Consider the following 21,526-nt stretch of genomic DNA (forward strand, 5'->3'; position numbering starts at 1 on the left):
CGATTAGATACTCAGGATCGGTATCGGCTCTGACACTGCCATCTTTGACGAGGCTGATTCAAATTCTATATTGTGCATATACTATTCTGTTAGGCACAAAGGCACAAAAACTTTCTAAAGTACCATAAAGTTTTTGTGTACTGTATTATTAGTGTTCTGAAGCTATTATGTGATATAGAAATTAATATTTAAGTCATTAAATTCAAGAACACAAACTTTTCCCTCTCTGCGCCTGTCAGTCATTCTCCATTCAGCATTCAAACAGCACGTCACATTCGGTTACAGTCAATGATGAAACGATCTTCAATGATTCAATGTTAATCCTATTATACTGGATCTTTAAGATAAAGGTCTAAAGGTCTATATTTTCGAATGAAGAAACTTTTTCTTGCTGGACTTTATTGCTGTAACTTAATCGTGTTACTTTCTACCGGGTGTCGGACGCTGTCGGTTAGATCACAACACTAGAGTCAGAGCACTATAATTGTTCTTCACGCACACAGTAACTGAAATTTAAAACCTTTAAAAGAAAAGGCTCAATAAACTATTGCATAGATAGATAATGTATAATACACTGTTCATAAATATGTATTTCCTTTGTGCTTTGAACTTTTCAATACGGACTCAATGCGCTGTAACTTCATGTGGCTTCAAGCACATCATTCTCCGCTCGGGATGCACATAAGTGGTTTGTGCTGCACCGTATTGGAGCCGTAATATCATAATGCAGTGACGTAATGACAGATTATTAATTGCCTTTCAATTATATGTTGCTTTATAGCAGCCATGGCTATATTTTTTTTTAATGATTTTTGTTATCTTGTTTTTCATGAATGTATTTTTCAAAAATAAGAGCAATGTGTATTATCTATTATTAATATGGTTTATAATAGCATTTTTGTCATAGATTATGACAAAGTAATCTTATGATCCACCAGCGAGGAACCAGCAGAACAGAGTGAACATTCTTTCTGTTTAGTTCAATCCTACTTAATAGGAATTTATTTAAAATGCTCGCTCTACTCCACACCATTAATGTCTTGTGCGGACATCCGTATTTTGACTTTCGGTTTTAAGTAAGCGATTTAAAAGCTCCCAAGTCCCAGCGGAGTCACACGTTGATTAACCGGTGGGAATATACACAATAGGCCTACCTGATATTGAACACAAGAGGGCAGTATAGCACTACGTATGACTCAGATTATTATTTTTTTATGAATTTTACAACAATTCTGGCTGTTTTTGAACGTAAACACAATTCTTAAATGAAAAAAAGGAAAAATTGGGGAAGTTATAATATTTGTATAATTTAATTTAGAAACAAATGATGTATAATTACATTTTTAGAAGATATGAGGCTTTTAGTGTTTACTTTTTTGACATTACTTTAATCTTTTGCCATAGTTGCACATGTCTATTGGCTAATAAATGTGATGTATTTGTTGAGTTTCAAGCAATTTCAAGCAAGCTAAGAGTCCCAAAAGCATCAAAAAATAATGTTAAAGTTTGTTTCGTTGCCACGGCATTTTGAAAGTGACACACTTCCTGCTGCCAGTTGGTGGCGCTATAACTTTGACTCACAATAGTCACATCCATGTGATCGGTCTCTTACAGCGAAAACACTGCTGAAGTTTCATCAAGATCAGTTAATGTATGCTGAAGTTATAACACACATCCTGTTCCATGTTTCTCGCCATAATTTCGTTTCCTCGCCACGGCCAAACCGTTCGAGATATCAAAAATCCCGTGGCACTTTTTCATCCTTAATGTCTTGACTTCACGCTGATCGAGTTTCGTCGAATTTGGTTCAGTGCTCTAGGAGCAATAATTTAAATTACATTGCATGTGTTTTAAACACAACCCTAAATAGCCAACTTCCTGTTGGGCTGGGGTAAAAAGTAAGAGTGTGAAGTATATATGAAACGATGAGATCTATATGTGTACCAAGTTTCATATTATTATATGCAAGTGTGTTTGATTTATGGACCAAATTTTCAGACCAAGTTTATTGACCAAGTTAATCTGATTAATAAACTAATTATATAAAACTATTGTCAATTCACTACAATTAAACTAGTTATATGCCTTTACTTATAAAAAATAAAAATAAAAACTTATTTAAAAAATACCAGGCTTGAGAAATGTATTTTCTTTATGCAGGTCATACACACAGCAGTGAAATGGTTAAGCCCCCTCCCCCTGCACACACACACACACACACACACACACAGACAGCCAGCCAGCCAGCCAAAGGCTCAGAGTGGCCATATTCAAACAAAAATATCTGACTTTCTGTGGGTCCTAGCTAATAAGTGTCAATTAGAAAGTTGTCCGGCTCGAGGAGTACAATATACATACCAATTTTTGTAACTGTAGTTAAAACTAACCACCCCACTTTTGTCAAAAGGTGGCGCTACTGAGCCCTCACCACGCCCGTTTCTGCAACTTTGCACATGTCTACTGGCTAATAAATGTGATGTGTCTGTCGAGTTTCATGCAATTTGAAGCATGCTAAGGGTCTCAAAAGCATCCTAAAAGCATCCTAAAAGAAGGGTAAAGTTTGATGCGTCGCCACGGCAACAGTTTCAAAGATATCAAGAATCCATTCACAGGTCTACATCTGCCGTATGTTTACATTATACATATGAAGTTTGAAGCAAATCGGGTAAAAATAAAAGGGTGATATCTAAGCATTTTGAAAGTGACACACTTCCTGCTGCCAGTTGGTGGCGCTATAACTTTGACTCACAATAGTCACATCCATGTGATCGTCCTCTTACAGCGAACACACTGCTGAAGTTTCATCAAGATCAGTTAATGTATGCTGAAGTTATAACACACTTCCTGTTTCACGTTTCTCGCCATGATTTCGTTTCCTCGCCACGGACAAACCGTTCGAGATATAAAAAATCCCCTCGCAAACTTTCATCCTCAATGTCTTGACTTCACGCTGACCGAGTTTCGTCGAATGTGGATCAAAGCTCTAGGAGGAGTATTTGACATTCCATTGCGAGCGTTTTACAAACAAACCTCAATAGCCAAATTCCTGTTGGGCTGGGGTAAAAAGTAAGAGCGCGAGGTATAGATGAAACGATGAGATCAACATGTGTACCGAGTTTCATATTATTACATACAAGCGTGTTTGAGTTATGGACCAAGTGTTCGGACCCCGTTCCAGGGGGCGCTGACGAGCTGCCCTGCCACGCCCGGGTACCATCTTCAGCCCGGCTCTGATGGCCGCGGGTTTTGACCCGTGTGCAAAGTTTCAAGAGTTTTCGAGCACGTTAAGGGCCCCAAAAGTGCCCAAAAGGTAGCAAAATAATAATAATACTAAAGAATAAATATAGCTGCGAGCAGCGATGGCGGGCCCAAGCCGGTGGCACCGCAACCCCGGTTCCTTTAGTTACGTAAAGGCACCCGGGTGGCGGTGCCGAAGGCTTTGGCCCTTTTATGATTAAATGTTAAAACGGCTTGCCATACTCTGTCATTTGGACTAGTTACAATTATGTTACAGATATCTTAAATGATAATACAAACTATCCAAAATGTAATTACGAATAGACAGAAAGACGTTGTTGATATCTACAATGTTAATTCCGGATAGGCAAACTTAGCTTTTAAATGTTAAAAGGGCTTGCCATACAGGGACGTAGGCTCAGAGAGAGGCTCACCATATTCAAACCAAAATATCTGACTTCCTCTTGGTCCGAGCTGATGACTATGTAATAGAAAGTTGTCCGGCTTGAGGAGTACAATGTATATAACGATTTTTGTAACTATAGATAAAACTAACAACCCCACTTTTGTCAAAAGGTGGCGCTATTTAGTCCTTGCACCATGCCTGTTTCTGAAACTTTGCACATGTCTACTGGCTAATAAATGTGATGTACCTGTTGAGTTTCAAGCAATTTCAATTTCAATTTCAATTTGACTGTTGAAAAGAAGTGTGCCGATTAGATACTCAGGATCGGTATCGGCTCTGACACTGCCATCTTTGACGAGGCTGATTCAAATTCTATATTGTGCATATACTATTCTATGTTAGGCAAAAAGGCACAAAAACTTTCTAAAGTACCATAAAGTTTTTGTGTACTGTATTATAAGTGTTCTGAAGCTATTATGTGATATAGAAATTAATATTTAAGTCATTAAATTCAAGAACACGTAAACTTTTCCCTCTCTGCGCCTGTCAGTCATTCTCCATTCAGCATTCAAACAGCGCGTCACATTCGGTTACAGTCAATGATGAAACGATCTTCAAGATGATTCAATGTTAATCCTATTATACTGGATCTTTAAGATAAAGGTCTAAAGGTCTATATTTTCGAATGAAGAAACTTTTTCTTGCTGGACTTTATTGCTGTAACTTAATCGTGTTACTTTCGAACGGGTGTCGGACGCTGTCGGTTAGATCACAACACTAGAGTCAGAGCACTATAATTGTTCTTCACGCACACAGTAACTGAAATTTAAAACCTTTAAAAGAAAAGGCTCAATAAACTATTGCATAGATAGATAATGTATAATACACTGTTCATAAATATGTATTTCCTTTGTGCTTTGAACTTTTCAATACGGACTCAATGCGCTGTAACTTCATGTGGCTTCAAGCACATCATTCTCCGCTCGGGATGCACATAAGTGCTTTGTGCTGCACCGTATTGGAGCCGTAATATCATAATGCAGTGATGTAATGACAGATTATTAATTGCCTTTCAATTATATGTTGCTTTATAGCAGCCATGGCTATATTTTTTTTTTTATGATTTTTGTTATCTTGTTTTTCATGAATGTATTTTTCAAAAATAAGAGCAATGTGTATTATCTATTATTAATATGGTTTATAATAGCATTTTTGTCATAGATTATGACAAAGTAATCATATGATCCACCAGCGAGGAACCAGCAGAACAGAGTGAACATTCTTTCTGTTTAGTTCAATCCTACTTAATAGGAATTTATTTAAAATGCTCGCTCTACTCCACACCATTAATGTCTTGTGCGGACATCCGTATTTTGACTTTCGGTTTTAAGTAAGCGATTTAAAAGCTCCCAAGTCCCAGCGGAGTCACACATTGATTAACCGGTGGGAATATACACAATAGGCCTACCTGATATTGAACACAAGAGGGCAGTATAGCACTACGTATGACTCAGATTATTATTTTTTTATGAATTTTACAACAATTCTGGCTGTTTTTGAACGTAAACACAATTCTTAAATGAAAAAAAAGGAAAAATTGGGGAAGTTATAATATTTGTATAATTTAATTTAGAAACAAATGATGTATAATTACATTTTTAGAAGATATGAGGCTTTTAGTGTTTACTTTTTTGACATTACTTTAATCTTTTGCCATAGTTGCACATGTCTATTGGCTAATAAATGTGATGTATCTGTTGAGTTTCAAGCAATTTCAAGCATGCTAAGAGTCCTAAAAGCATCAAAAAATAATGTTAAAGTTTGTTTCGTTGCCACGGCAACAGTATCAAAGATATCAAAAATTCATTCACAGGTCTACATCTGCCGTGTATTTACATTATACAGATGAAGTTTAAAGCAAATCGGTTAAAAATAAGAGAGTGATTTCAAAGCATTTTGAAAGTGACACACTTCCTGCTGCCAGTTGGTGGCGCTATAACTTTGACTCACAATAGTCACATCCATGTGATCGGTCTCTTACAGCGAAAACACTGCTGAAGTTTCATCAAGATCAGTTAATGTATGCTGAAGTTATAACACACATCCTGTTCCATGTTTCTCGCCATAATTTCGTTTCCTCGCCACGGCCAAACCGTTCGAGATATCAAAAATCCCGTGGCACTTTTTCATCCTTAATGTCTTGACTTCACGCTGATCGAGTTTCGTCGAATTTGGTTCAGTGCTCTAGGAGCAATAATTTAAATTACATTGCATGTGTTTTAAACACAACCCTAAATAGCCAACTTCCTGTTGGGCTGGGGTAAAAAGTAAGAGTGTGAAGTATATATGAAACGATGAGATCTATATGTGTACCAAGTTTCATATTATTACATGCAAGTGTGTTTGATTTATGGACCAAATTTTCAGACCAAGTTTATTGACCAAGTTAATCTGATTAATAAACTAATTATATAAAACTATTGTCAATTCACTACAATTAAACTAGTTATATGCCTTTACTTATAAAAAATAAAAATAAAAACTTATTTAAAAAATACCAGGCTTGAGAAATGTATTTTCTTTATGCAGGTCATACACACAGCAGTGAAATGGTTAAGCCCCCTCCCCCTGCACACACACACACACACACACAGACAGCCAGCCAGCCAGCCAGCCAGCCAGCCAGCCAGCCAAAGACACAGAGACACAGAGACATGTAGGCTCAGAGTGGCCATATTCAAACAAAAATATCTGACTTTCTGTGGGTCCTAGCTAATAAGTGTCAATTAGAAAGTTGTCCGGCTCGAGGAGTACAATATACATACCAATTTTTGTAACTCTAGTTAAAACTAACCACCCCACTTTTGTCAAAAGGTGGCGCTACTGAGCCCTCACCACGCCCGTTTCTGCAACTTTGCACATGTCTACTGGCTAATAAATGTGATGTGTCTGTTGAGTTTCATGCAATTTGAAGCATGCTAAGGGTCTCAAAAGCATCCTAAAAGCATCCTAAAAGAAGGGTAAAGTTTGATGCGTCGCCACGGCAACAGTTTCAAAGATATCAAGAATCCATTCACAGGTCTACATCTGCCGTATGTTTACATTATACATATGAAGTTTGAAGCAAATCGGGTAAAAATAAAAGGGTGATATCTAAGCATTTTGAAAGTGACACACTTCCTGCTGCCAGTTGGTGGCGCTATAACTTTGACTCACAATAGTCACATCCATGTGATCGTCCTCTTACAGCGAACACACTGCTGAAGTTTCATCAAGATCAGTTAATGTATGCTGAAGTTATAACACACTTCCTGTTTCACGTTTCTCGCCATGATTTCGTTTCCTCGCCACGGACAAACCGTTCGAGATATCAAAAATCCCCTCGCAAACTTTCATCCTCAATGTCTTGACTTCACGCTGACCGAGTTTCGTCGAATGTGGATCAAAGCTCTAGGAGGAGTATTTGACATTCCATTGCGAGCGTTTTACAAACAAACCTCAATAGCCAAATTTCTGTTGGGCTGGGGTAAAAAGTAAGAGCGCGAGGTATAGATGAAACGATGAGATCAACATGTTGAGTACCGAGTTTCATATTATTACATACAAGCGTGTTTGAGTTATGGACCAAGTGTTCGGACCCCGTTCCAGGGGGCGCTGACGAGCTGCCCTGCCACGCCCGGGTACCATCTTCAGCCCGGCTCTGATGGCCGCGGGTTCTGACCCGTGTGCAAAGTTTCAAGAGTTTTCGAGCACGTTAAGGGCCCCAAAAGTGCCCAAAAGGTAGCAAAATAATAATAATACTAAAGAATAATAATCCCAAGGAAAACAATAGGGCCTTCGCCCTTTCAGGGCTTGGGCCCTAAAAAACTTTTATTCAGCAAGGCTACATTAAATTGATCCAAAGTGACTGTAAAGACTTTTATAATGAAACAAAAGATTTCTATTTTAAATGTTGTTCTGCTCATTAAAGAATCCTGAAAAAAAGTATTAAGATTTCCCAGAAAATATTAAGCAGCAAAACTGTTCTCAGCATTGATAATAACAAATGGCTGCTGAAAATTCAGCTTTGCCATCAAAGAAATAAATTACATTTTAAAATACTTTAAAATAATAAAGTTATTTTAAATTGTAATAATATTTAACAATATTACTGTTGTTACAGGATTTTTAATTAAATTAATGTAGCCTTTGTGAGTGTAAGAGACAAAAAGTAACTCCAAACCTTTGAACAGTAGTGTATGTATCTGAATAGGAACATAATGTACTTGCATATATAATAGACGGGGAAAAATATCAACATATGTAAACTAGGGGTATTAATACAAACTACCACACAATTTGTTTGATTTTAAAATTTAAAAACTTTTTTTAATAGAATATATATATATATATATATATATATATAAATATCTAACAATGGAAGCATAACTGTATTTTATAGTTAAGCATATATTTGGGAACAGGGAATAGGATGGGAGAGAGAAAAGAAATAGACAGATATTTTCATTGTGTATAACTAACCAAGTCTTGCACCCATGCATTGTATCCTGGAGGGTTGATGGCCATCTCTACAACACTGGCAGAAATCAGTATGATCAGACACACTGGAGACACATATTTCCACAGGTAGAAGTAAACAATGCACGGTCTGAAACCCAGCATGTCCTCCAGATCCTGCATGAACCTAATGGACAACATAAAGCATGCAGAATCACAGATCAATATCAGACACAAGGCAAAAGCAAACTGGATTGCATAGAGACTATATTTGGGGTTGGCTGCAAGAACAAACACTGAGAAGATCTGATTTCAGAGATAATAGTGGCTTTTGCACCGGAATTCAGTTATAGGAACAAGCCACCAGGGCGGTCTTCGTCAATTAAGTTTTGCACTAGGGCCATTTTTCTGGTTGCATTTGTAGTGTCATAGGCAACGTTCACACAGCAGCAGAAAACACTTCTCAGGATAGGGCTGGACGATATGGCCAAAGTTTATATCACAATATGTTTCTTAATTTCGGTCGATAAGATATAATTCCGATATTGAAATTAAAAATATAAAAGTCAAGAAAAAGTGCCAAGAATGTCCACAATGGATGTCTGTACTAACTTGAAAAATGAATTGCCAATATTTTATACGGTACAAATAAATTGATGTTCACATTTTATTTGTATTTAGCCTTCATCCAAACAAAAAATGTGAAATCACTGTCAAATAAACAAGACGCTCAACTTTTTAATATGAATCTTTAAACTTTAAACTACATGCTTGTGTTAGTCTTATAGATTGAAACAGCCAGGATGAATAAATAATTTTAAAAGTGCTTAGAGTTGCTACAGAAAACAAAAACACATGGTGCTGGGGCAGAGACATTGTCGAGTGTTTATGACATACTGAATTCATTCGATTGATCTATCAGAGTGTGGTGTTTACATGAACGCTAAACAAGTGATCGGGTTGATGTGCCGGTTATGTTTCACAAGCTTCAAATCGGAAATGTAGATTTTTGACGTATGCTCACTGCAAAAAAGGGTTTCCCAATGTTTGTGCATTATAACCATTCTTCTACATTTGTTCTTTATTTGTTTTAAACAGCAGACTTCTATTTATCCGTTTCTGGTCATAATTTGGAGACTACGAGAATATGAACCGATGTGCCGTGCTGCTTATTTATCATGCAGTAAAAATACTGTAACGTATATTATATATCACCGTCACCGTTAATATCACCGTTATTGATATTATTATATCGCGATTAATATTGAGTTATTGTCCAGCCCTATCCCAGTCATGAATTTGAGTACCTAATACTGTTACATTCACTCACAGTTCAGTTATGTGTGAACGGAACGTGAACAGTATGAGAGCCGCTCTGCACTGTGCATGTCCATGTGTTGTGGGTTTTGATATATGGTTTTTCAGTATCTAACAATGACCAATGACGGTTTTCCATCGGTTTTGTGTGCTATGTGAGCCACAAATGCTGCGCTCTCCACACAGATATAAAAGCTGCTGTCAGTCAATGTAGATTTGTCGGTGTCCCAGTCTTCGTCTGCACCTTTCTATCTTAGTCTTCACTACACTACCCAGAATCCTTCTCGTCCCTACACCTGAACTCACTCCCTCAATCATCCCCCTGTTCATCGTTATTATCATCTGCGTCACCTGTCCTCACCTCATTAGTGTTCATTTGTATCTGTATAATGGTATTTAGTTCATTCGGTTTTTGTCGGTTCTTGTGTTAGAGTGTGTTAGTATCCTGCCAGCCTGTATCTGTTTATTGCTTTTGCTTCGTCTGCCTTCTTCAACCCGCACACACCTGTGACAGTCGGATGAACTAGCGGCTCAATTGGACTCTTTTCATGATAAGGTGATAAGACTTTTCAGTGTTATTGACGTCGCCATCTTTGATATTACTTTTGGTAACTGTTGCTATGGCGATTGATAAGAGAATATGGCTTGACTCCCGTCGAACATTCATTCAGAAATAATTTGAGACGCTACTGTAAGTTGCTGTGTGAACGGGACATGTTGAGACTCATTTGTCAACTTGTAGTGCTTGCGCATCATCGAGGCTGAGAAAAGAACATAACACTGGGCGACAGGTGAACGCTATCCATCACTGTTTTCCATGTTCTTGGAAAAGGTGTTCCTATAACTAAAATCATTCCTAGTTTCTTCAGTGCGAACAGACCAAAAAGAACATTCTTTCTCAAATACTTATAGACCATTTCACGAGATGTAAACAACACTGGTCCAGAAGCACTTCCTGTTTCAGTTTGTAACTGTTTTCTTTATTTCACATGTAAAGAAAACATCTTAAAGATGATTCAGTTTTATATGTTCTGTTGGTTGTATTTTATCCCAGCTCTTATGTAGTGTTAAAAAAACTGAAACAGGAAGTGCTTCTGGACCAGTGTTGTTTACATCTTGTGAAATGGTCTATAGGAATGATAACTGCAATCTGATTTCTCTGAGCAAAACACCAGAGAACAGCACTAAACAATCTGCCCACCTTTTCGTGCCATAGATCCAGGCAACAGATATATTCTCCAGGATCACCACAATAGTGAGGGGCAAACCAGCAGAGTAGTCATCAAACATGGTGACAAAGTAGTTCCCTGAACGCTGGACAAACAGCAAGCCGCACAAAAAGGCCACAATACAACAGCCCACTGGGGAAATACAAGATCATACAAGTTAGTCGGTGCCTTATCGAATTGGCCCATAGACATATACACTAGACCTCACCTGGGGGTTCTAAGCATGCGTCAAAACCGCCGCCATCTTGGAACAGGGGTCTTGTCATAGGAAGTAGCTAGGTAACGCTGCTATCTCTGCCTTTACTTTGAATTCATTGATGGTGGCGGACTTTTGTGCAGCGTATGAAGTTCACGGATGAAATCTGAACTAGGAAGAATGTTTAAAAAAAAAAAAAATTAAAAAATTTTTTTTTTCTTTCTGGAATCAATGATAAATACATGTCTGACCGTTGGAACAAACCAAAAAAACAAGAAAAATCGCATTCATGATGATTTATGGTGATTTTATTTGCGTTAGACTTGTGTCTACTACATTGACGCTGATGCATTAAAGTAGAGGGGCTCCCCTGTTTCAAGATGGCGGCTCTATTGACGCATTCGTTCTAATGAACTGCCGTATCCAAGGTGAGGTCTAGTGTATATGTCTATGGAATTGGCCCAGCATCATTTAGAGTAAACTTAATTTACTGTCTCAGCGAACAAATCAGGAGCTCTCACCTGTGAGCACCTCTTTGCGAATTTTAAAGGCATCCAGAATGGGTGTGGTGATGCCAGTCATGGTGCCAATCATGCTGCCCAAGCCCAGGTTTATCAACATGAAGAAAAACATGACAGACCAGAAGGGAGAGCCTGGAAAATGGGTCATAGCCTCTGTGAAGGCAATAAAAGCCAGACCAGTGCCTTGAACAGCCTGATGAGAGAGAGAGAAATCTTTTACATAATTGTAAAAACTAAACTAAATAAAATAAATATTTTTATATAGAATATATTATAAAAGTTTCACATTTTATAACCTCTATTCATAAACGAATATGCCACTAGATACTACCAGACACTAAGAAGTATAATGCTGGTAATTAAATAATAATTTAGAGCACTCATTTTGGCAGCACAAATATACTAAAATAATAAAGTAAATGAAGTGAAAAGAGGAAACGCTGAAAAACTAAAACTAACAGTAAAACTAACAAATACAATAGAAATGGAAAAGCTATCATAATACTGATATAGATTGAATTGTGCATACATAAAGCAAAATACAAATTGGCTCTAAAATTTTAAATAGCTTGAACAGTACAATCTATTCAAGAACATTACGGTTCAAAGGCATTATTACAATCAAAATGTTTGTTTATTGAGCTTGACAAAAAAAAAAAATAATAATAATAATAAAAGTCCAAATTTTAGTTTCATCCATCCTAAATGGCTTAGCTGAAAACCTGCTGAAAGCCTTTAGCTCATGGGCCGAACACCTGCCTTATTGAGCTCATCCTCCAGCAGACACGGCTCCAGCCCCAGCTGCGCAAAACTGTCCTCTTTCACAATCTTTATCACGCCGTACATCTCGGCATAATCCGACGTGGTGAGGTGGGAAAAGTTGACGTGAGGGGGAATGAGATCCTGACTCAGCACATTTGAGTTCAAGTACCCCAGTATCTTTTCAGCATTCCTACATGAGAACAACACAGACATGAGCTTCCACATGTAGATTTGAAGTATTAGGCATCGTTATTATTATATTCTAATGGAGAGTGTAACTTAATCCAATCACAAAAATGATCCTTTCATGAGAGAAATGAAATGCTTTGAGAGGTCATACTTACTCCACAACACATTTCTCGTTCATGATGTTGGCTTTGAAGCCCAGCACAGCGAACACTACGAGTGTGGCCAGTATAGAGGTCATGAAGTTGATGAAGGAGACAAGCACAGCATCAAAATGACAGTTGTTGTCTCTCTTGTTGTAACTGGAAAAAGCAATGACGCCTCCGAAACCCAGACCAAGAGCAAAGAAGACTTGAGTGGCAGCTTCACGCCACACCTGCGGCTCCAACATGATCTCCAGCTAAAATGAAATAAATTAAAACTATTTATTACATTTGTGATCTAATCTTTAAGTAAATGAACAGTGCCAAATAAGCGTCAGCATAGATGAAGGCCTTCTATTGCATACAATCATGTGTGATTAATGTAATAGAATCATATTTCATAATATGAATTTGATTCAATATCCCAAATACACCACAAGAGGGAGTCCAACCATGTGACGAACGCTACGTTTCAGCTGCACACATTTTCTTTTAAAGATTGCTGCCTGCCTATAAAGCTTTGCTTACACTGCATAAAATGTGTCTGCTAGTTTTTTTTTAAGTCATCTGGATACTCTAACTATCAGAAAGTGTGTGCGCACAATCTTACCTTGGGTGTAAACATGTGAGCAATGCCATCTACTGCTCCTTTAAGAAACATCCCTCTCACCAGGAAGCAGAAGAGCACCACATATGGAAAGAGTGAGCTGAAGTACATCACCTGAAATATTTATTGTTTTTGTTCAAATGTTTTAAAATGATTTGTGCATACATTTCTCAGAGAACAATTTTCTATTTGTTTTAAATTGTGTATTAATGCTTTTGGTTTCATTTATTACAACAAGAGCTTGTAAATTACGGCATATTATAAATGTATTTATTCTTCTTCAACTATTTTTTTTCTGATTGATATATTTTTTGCATGTAAACATTATGTTAGATACAATTTTACAATTTTTTTTAAGTATATACTTATTCATTTTTATTGTGTGGAGGCCTAGTCTTTTAGTTACTTGACATTTGGTCTCTTTCACAAACTGCTTAGACTAGCTTTATAAGTTTTCTTAAAGACTAGTCTACATTTGTCATTTACATAAAAATGTATATTGGTCTAATATGAATTTAAAAATTAAGACTGATGAGCCTTAAAAAGGAGTTCACTTTTAAAAAAACTTTTGCTGGTAATTTACTCACCACCACGTCATCCAAGATGTCCATCTCTTTCTTTCTTCAGTCGCAAAGAAATTAAGGTTTTTGATGAACACATTCCAGGATTTTTCTCCATATAATGGACTTCATTGGGTACCAAACGTTTCAAGGTCCAAATGAGAGTTTCAGTGCAGCTTCAAAGGGCTTTAAACGACACCAGACGATGAATAAGGGTCTTATCTAGTGAAATAATCAGTCATTTCAAAAATAAATAAAAAAGTTTAAGTTTTATAAGGACAAATGCTCGCCTTGCTCTGTTCTGTGATGAGCGTTTGTGACTCTCCTGTTCAAACTCGTTCATCAAAATGAACAAACCTTTTTTCCTAGATAAGGGTCCTAGATAAGACCCTTATTCATCGCCTGGTCTCGTTTAAAGCCCTTTGAAGCTGCACTGAAACTCTCATTTGGACCTTGAACCGTTTGGTTCCCATTGAAGTCCATTATAAGGAGAAAATCCTGGAATGTTTTCATTAAAAACCTTAATTTATTTTCAACTGAAGAAAGAAAGATGTGGACATCTTCGATGACATTGGGGTGAGTAAATTATCAGCAAAAGTTTTTTTGTTTTTTTTTTAAAGTGAACTACTCCTTTAAGACTTACTGATTAAGTTTATGCAACTGTCCGGACCAAAACTGGGATTAACCAAAATTTTAATTTATTTGTGTCCCTTTTGTTCAGACACTGTAAAACATTTAAACGGCTGGTAAATGGGCATTTTTTCCTCAAAATATGTGTTTGCAAAAACTGCAGCACTATCACACCTTGAATTATCTTCAAGGAGAAAGCAAACGTTCCACTCTGAGAATATAATCATAATTGCGCATCGTGATTTGTGTAATTGTTCAGATGTGGCTGATAACCCAGCATCTGCATATTGTGCCTCTGAGCTATCTGAAAATTGATGTTTCATAACTCAGTTGGTTCTCATTTATCTCATGCAGTACAAGTCTGCCTCACCCTCCCAGAAGACTGAATGCCCCTTATTACAGCCAGACAGACAATTATCCAGGCAGCCAGCAGTGACAAAGTCATCCTCCAGTTCAGACCCCCGCTGTCTGCGATCGAGCTGGTGATGTCCAGGGTCTCGCGGTACCAGTAGTACGTGGTTGCTGAGCTCTTCTCACACTCAGGCTCCACAACTAATCAGACAAAAAAAAAAAAAAAAAGAAAAGCAGAGACAACATTCCTTATTCCTTATCATTTCTTTTGGACTATTTAATGACCCTTTGGAAAATATGATGGTATTTCTTAAGATTTGATTCCGATTCATTTCAGTTGGGATGTCCATAATGTATGAAAAAAAATCTCTTTCTGCTAATTTTGTCAAACATACAGGACAGTGTTCAAACCGGTAACTCATCTTTTTGAACGATTCATCAAAAGAACCAACTTTAGAGAGTCATATGTACAGAGAATCAGGCAGGAATCGATCAGGAATCGTGTAGTTGGCCTATTACTTTTGATTCACTACAAAGATTTGGGGTCATTCAAATAGGAATTGTGAATTATTAATTGTTTAGTGATCTTTATGGTCAGTATGTGAGGAACTGCTGAGCACTCACAGGATTGAGTGCCGTTCTTCCTGATGGGACAGGCGCTCCAAGGTAGAGGATATTGAAACGACTGAAAAAAGTAGAAGATGCTCCAGCCTATAATCACATTATAGTACAGACCCACAAATCCACACACCTGCAGAATGGAGAAAAGAAAGAACAAAGGGTATCGGTTAACATCTTGAAAATATTTCAAATACTGAATATATTGAGTACTAATACTGAAAAAACAACAGCCCCCTGGAAAGGTCTCGTCATCTACTGTAGTTTACGGCTCATTTTGCTTGACTAGACTGTTTACTGAACATCTTAGCCACACTGTGCACTAAAAAAAAACAAGAGGTGACAAAATCTGGTCTAGCGATCTGGCACATTCTGGGATTCTTTGTCTGGAAGTCTTTTCTCCTTTACCGGCTTTGAAATAATCGCTATTTATATTAGAATTAGATGAACAGAAACCACAAAATCAACACCTAAATCCCAAAATTTCAAAGGTGTAATCTGAATGAGTCGACATGCCAGTTTAGGATTGTGGAAAGTTAATTTTACAGTATATTTCAGTCAGAGTAGCTCTTCCTGGCAGTTGTATATGTACTGATGTGCACCACACTGTGCTGACAGTCTGGTTCCTGGAGTCTCATCTGATATATGATCGGATGTCTTAATGGATAAAATCTAAAGTCTTTCAACTCTTAAAAATCAATAGCATTACTCCAAATATAGTGTGCCTTAATAAAAATAGAACACAATAGAATAGAATGAAAGTGTTGTGTTTGAGGGTTTAGCAACTTGTGCCTGTTTACAGTAAATCTATTCCTTGATTTTTCCCTGCAGTCAGTAACAGGGCCGTAATCGTACTTTGTGATGTAACAAATCCACGGCACATCGAGTTAGTGAATAATTGAAGCACATTCTTTCTGCTGTAGCTTTATGGGTATTAATAGCTGAGGCTGCAGCAGAGCAGGCACATATAGTCCCTGAGTGTTTCTCTACAGTATTTTTAACTGTGGGACTTCTTATCTAGAATATGTTTACCTGGCATCGATGTACTGAAAACAAACAATTTTTCCTTCTAATTTTTGTTTGAGTACAAAAGACGATCAAAACGATCCTTGTTGAACTGCGAAAACTATTAAAAACGCTGTTTTATGCATGCCAGGCCAGTAAACTATGCGCCTATCGACTGAAAACATAATGCATGCACATGTCGTCACCGTTATCAAAAATTTGCATTTTTGAAGTTTACACAGAGACAATAATGTTCTTGTTTTCAAAAACGTGCAAATCGAAACCGATTTTGCCCCCAAAATACCATTGTCATATAAATGAACGACCAAAAAAAGTTTTCCTTTCTTAAGTTGAAAACAGTGTCATGCAAACAGCCCCTGAGAGGTATGTGAAATCAAAATGGCTATTCCTATGTTTTTTTTCATTGCCTTTGAGTAGAAGATTAAAAAAACAAGGTTGATTCCCAATCTGAAGTAAATGAATCCAGCAGTCTCACTCAGACTACATAACAAATACTAAATAAAATACAAAAGACATTTAAGAGATTATATTATAATTAATATTTGAAAATTAACAGAATAATATATAATGGTATTCAGCTCATTCTGTTACTAATGTAAAAGCCATTCACAGGAAACTGCTGATTCACACAATACCAGCTTTCCGCGCTGGTGCTTCGGATTATGGGATATAACCATCAACTCCCAAAAGGCCTTACATATTTGCTGACTTCCTGTATCTCCAAAGTGCAGTTGCTTATACAAGGAAAGAAAACCAGAAGGTCCAGGTGCAGCTGGGACTGAAAATAGATTTATTAAATGTTCAGACAGAGTGATATTTTAAGATCGAAACCCATCTGATAGGTTGCGTGACTGCGCTCATATTAAAATGATTTGAGAACAGCGCTGGCACAGGTGGTGAATTAGCACTTTTAGGCCTGTAACTCATCAAAAATAAATGCTTCTGAGGCCTTCAGAACAAAATAAAGGGGGAAAATGACATTGGTTATTATTGGTCTGGAACTCGCAGGCTCCTCATTGTATTGTGACCTTTTTTCAACAATGCACCAGAATTAAAATTGTATCAATTGCCCAGTCTGAGCTGATGTGAACCTGACACTCCCAATCTGAAGTCTGGAGATCGTAAACCAGGAAGAATGATTTACTTTATCTTGTCTTTATAGCTGTATTTTTTTTTTGTAAGTTTAGTTCCACTTTCATATTTAAACGCAGTCACTTCATGTATGCCCTTTATTTACGCATACTCTCAAACCAAGTTGAGGAATGTTATCTCAATCAAGAAAAGTAAATACATTTAAGTGACTGCTCATTTGTATCTTGTGTTTCAGAAGAACATAATTCACTCACCATCAGGCTGGACACTCCAATGCCACCGAGTCGCGGACAAACATAATTCCACACTCCAATGCTCCCACGACGAATCCTTTGGCCAACCGCCAGCTCCAAGAAAAAGAGTGGGATGCCAATAAGGATAAGAAGGATGAAGTATGGAACAAGGTAAGCACCTGTAAAGAGAGATAGCGACACTTGTAAACAGAGACTAATGTCCTTACAACAGTGTCTTTAATGACCAACCAATAGCTGTAGATCAATCAAGCTACAGCACACTGAACTCACCACCAAAATCCTTACAGACTTTTTTCTCCTTTATGTTGTTTTTTCCATATATATAAAAAAGTAGTAAATTATTTTACAAAATGTCTGTTGCTACAGTCAAAATACTTTTTCCTTCATAATTTATATTTAAAGTAAAATATATTATAAAGAAATCACCTTTTATATTTTTCTTTCATTTATGCCATATACTCACCTAACTACATGAAACAATGTATGACATTAAATCATATAGTATATAGTAGTAATTCAAACTATAGGATTTAATAGCCAACATTTTACAGTATACACTCACGGGCCACTATATTAGGTAAACCTGTTCAACTGCTCCATAACCCAAATATCTAATCAGCCAATATTTGCATGGGCTCACCAAAATTCGACAATGGAAGATTGGAAAAACATTGCCTGGTCTGAAGAGTATGAATTTCTGCTGCGACATTCAGATGGTAGTATCAGAATTTGGTGCAAATAACATGAGCTTCTGTCTTCTACTGTACGCTTCAAGCTGCTGCTGGTGGTGGTGTATTGGTGTTGGGGGATGAGTATTGTTGCTGACCATTTCCATCCCTTTAGTGCACCCATCTTCCGATGGCTACTGGGATTTTCACGCACAACCATTTCTAGGGTTTACAAAGAATGGTGTGAAAAGGGAAAAACATCCAGTATGCGGCAGTCCTGTGGGCGAAAATGCTTGTTGATGCTAGAGGTCAGAGCAACTTAGACTGAAATAACCACTCGTTACAACCGAGGTATTCAGCAAAGCATTTGTGAAGCCACAACACGCACAACCTTGGGGCGTATGACTAAAAAAAACTCAGACTAAGGGAAAGTGGTGCTTTTCTCCCACACTGATGCGTGTGTGTGTGTGTGTGTGTGTGTGTGTGTGTGTTTCTTTGCATTCGAGCTAAAGGAGTCATTTAGTGGTTCATGTCTGTGACGGTACCGACGGCAGAGCTGCGGATATGGCAGTATTATTGACGAACAGATAAGACTTATAAGTTGTGGAAGAAGTATCACAATGCCTCAGGCCATATGGGAATAGCCAAGATTTAGGGCTTGCTTAGAAAAAACTTTTACTGGTCTGGAATGGGTGTGTGGACTTGCAAGAATGGGCATCCACATGTGCAATTTGCACACAAAAGAAAAGAGGACCAGAGGTAAGGGCACCCTTGGTGCCTATTCTTGTATTATACCCTTTGGAAACCGTTTCAGTTGACTGTTTGTCTCTTGGTAGGCATGGTGACACTTATCCTTATCTGTTGGTAGTAACTGATCTTTTCTCAAAGTACTGATGGGCTGTCCCTACAAAAGACCAGACAGCAGCCACTACGACACATGTCCTTTAGCACCACCTTATCCAGCCATAGGGATGTCCAGAACGAATCCTCTCAGATCAAGGACCAGCTGTACAGTCCTTAGAGTCGACCAGCTATACAGTCTGTATGGGTCTGTCAAAGTCCGAACCACACCCTACAGGCCCCAAGGAAATGGGACCTGGAAAAGGTTTAATAAGTCTATTCTGTCTCTACAAAGAACACTGAGTCCAGAATATCAAGTGCAGCTCTCCTGCAGATATATAATAACACCCCTCATGAGACCTCTGGACTGACCCCACACTTTGTCATGTTTGGCCGACATGCCCGCCTGGCAGTGGAAAGGCAGTGGCTGTCGGTGCGCAGGGCATTTGCCTTTAGAGAAATGCATTTAAACAAACTATATGACCAGCTGTCACACCATATTTTAAAATATATTAATCTTACATGACACGATTTGGATAATCCATTATCTTATACTTTTCCAATTAGAACAAGAACAGGTGAGCTTAATTATTTTAGTTTTGTTCTTCATACATTTCCTAGCTAAATTTCAGCCACCCAGATGCAGAAGATGGTATCTTATAGGCTAATGACATGACTGCCAGCATGAATGAACAGACAACAGAATAAAACAGCAAGTCACGCTGCTGAGCCCTGACGTCAAACTAGCTCCATGGTGACGAAGAGTTTGGTCTGAGCAAAGCTTCCTCTGTTTGAAGTCAAAGAACAATCCGAAAATAACTGCTTCTATTGACACACTGGGTGGCACACTGCTGGCAGATGACCACAAACCCCTCCTCTTGGGAGGTTATAAGTGTAATTAGAGCTTGGTGGATGATCACAGCAAAGCACTCCCCAGCCTCAGCTTATGACGAAGAACTGCTTGTTATCAGGTTGATTACTGCATTTCTTTTGTGTTCGATGTTGCTTTGTCGAGGCTTTTTGTCTGAGCTTTATTTATGCACGCAAGTAATGAAAAAACAATGGGAGATGGGAGGAAAGAGAAAGGAATGGGTGGACAGATGGAAGAGAGAAGATGGAGAGAGCAAGGGTGCGTAACGTAAGCAAGGCCTTCTGAGAAACATAAAATTGCAAGACAAGCAAGGGCAAGACATGACGATATAATAAAGGTGTCAGGTTTCATTTTCAGATAACATTAACGTGTCCAACTATATTTTAGGACCTTTTAACATAGTTTGTTATTATACTATTTTCAAGATATAGTAATTAGATTTTTTCAGATGATTTGCAATCAATTATGCACTGCAAAGACTAAATTTCTTTTTTTGTGTCTTGTTTTACAGAAAATATATTTAAAGATACCAATAACAACATAAATGTATGCGATTTAAAGAGCACCTATCTTGGATTTTTTTTTAAAATGACTGTTCATATGGTGTGGAATATAGCTCTAAGGGAATGAAAACATCCTGCAAAGATTCATATCTGAAAGTGCACCGTATATAAAGTTATTGTCTTTCAAAAGTGAGAGTCGACTCTGAGTCTATGAAATGAATCGTTTTTGAAACGAGTCATTAGCTGTTACATCGTGACGTAGATAGGTCATTGGCGCTCCCAACAACAGTTATATTGTGTTGTGTGTGTTGTGTACACTCCGCGCAGCTTCTAAGTGGGGTAAAGTTAGTTTTGTTTTTGATATTCACCAGACATTCATTGAAAAATGCCAATTACCTCCTAAACGACTTAGCCAAATATGACTTCGCTCTATATAATAGCCCCCCGCAATGCGAGTTTCGCCGGGAAAGCTTGCTCTTGACGGAGACGTGAGTAAGGGACCGTGTGGAAAGTGCACTTTTTCTGACACGTTTGTTCAAACACGATATACAATTTTCAACACTTGACAAGCTGTAATCCTGGTTATGGGCGTTCCGTTGCCGACAGTCTCTGCCTACGGTTTACCAATAACAACTGACTGGGTCATTTGACCAATCGCCGCAGATTCGCGTCACTCAAAGGAGGTGTTTGGGAAAATAAATCGTCGAACGAATCATTTGGGAGTCGGTGAGCAAATCAGTTAAAAATAAATGCATATTATAAGACAAATAAAGTGTTTTTTATCCTTGCATGCACGTTAAACTGTCTTTAGGAACTCCTAAAACAAAAATAGGAACATTTCAAATGCTTTGATAGGGGCTCTTTAATATCTTATCAATTTTGCTTCACTTGTTTTCAGAGAATACATCTTAATTTTTCTTACCTAATTGCCATTGTTTGTTTGTTTTTTAAACATTGTAAGTTTCATGCTTAAACAATTTCATGGAATTACCTTAATTCGTTATATTTTATG

The 21,526-nt window shown here is 37.7% G+C and overlaps 1 protein-coding gene across 1 annotated transcript in view; it reads right to left on the bottom strand.

Moving 5' to 3' along the window:
• slc6a17 (solute carrier family 6 member 17) overlaps positions 1-21,526 on the bottom strand; it is a 32,001-nt gene that overhangs the window by 2,453 nt on the left and 8,022 nt on the right. Inside the window, exons 3-11 of the mRNA XM_039658117.2 lie at positions 17,633-17,790; positions 15,267-15,393; positions 14,662-14,843; positions 13,105-13,215; positions 12,510-12,751; positions 12,163-12,355; positions 11,404-11,596; positions 10,659-10,818; positions 8,165-8,327 (exon numbers count right to left, since the gene is read on the bottom strand). Coding sequence (XP_039514051.2) covers positions 8,165-8,327; positions 10,659-10,818; positions 11,404-11,596; positions 12,163-12,355; positions 12,510-12,751; positions 13,105-13,215; positions 14,662-14,843; positions 15,267-15,393; positions 17,633-17,790 — 1,529 coding nt within the window. The remainder of the gene's footprint in view (positions 1-8,164; positions 8,328-10,658; positions 10,819-11,403; positions 11,597-12,162; positions 12,356-12,509; positions 12,752-13,104; positions 13,216-14,661; positions 14,844-15,266; positions 15,394-17,632; positions 17,791-21,526) is intronic.

Source organism: Pimephales promelas, chromosome 14 (assembly GCF_988280905.1).
Source record: "Pimephales promelas chromosome 14, fPimPro1.hap1.1, whole genome shotgun sequence".
In the NCBI taxonomy this organism is placed as follows: domain Eukaryota; kingdom Metazoa; phylum Chordata; class Actinopteri; order Cypriniformes; family Leuciscidae; genus Pimephales; species Pimephales promelas.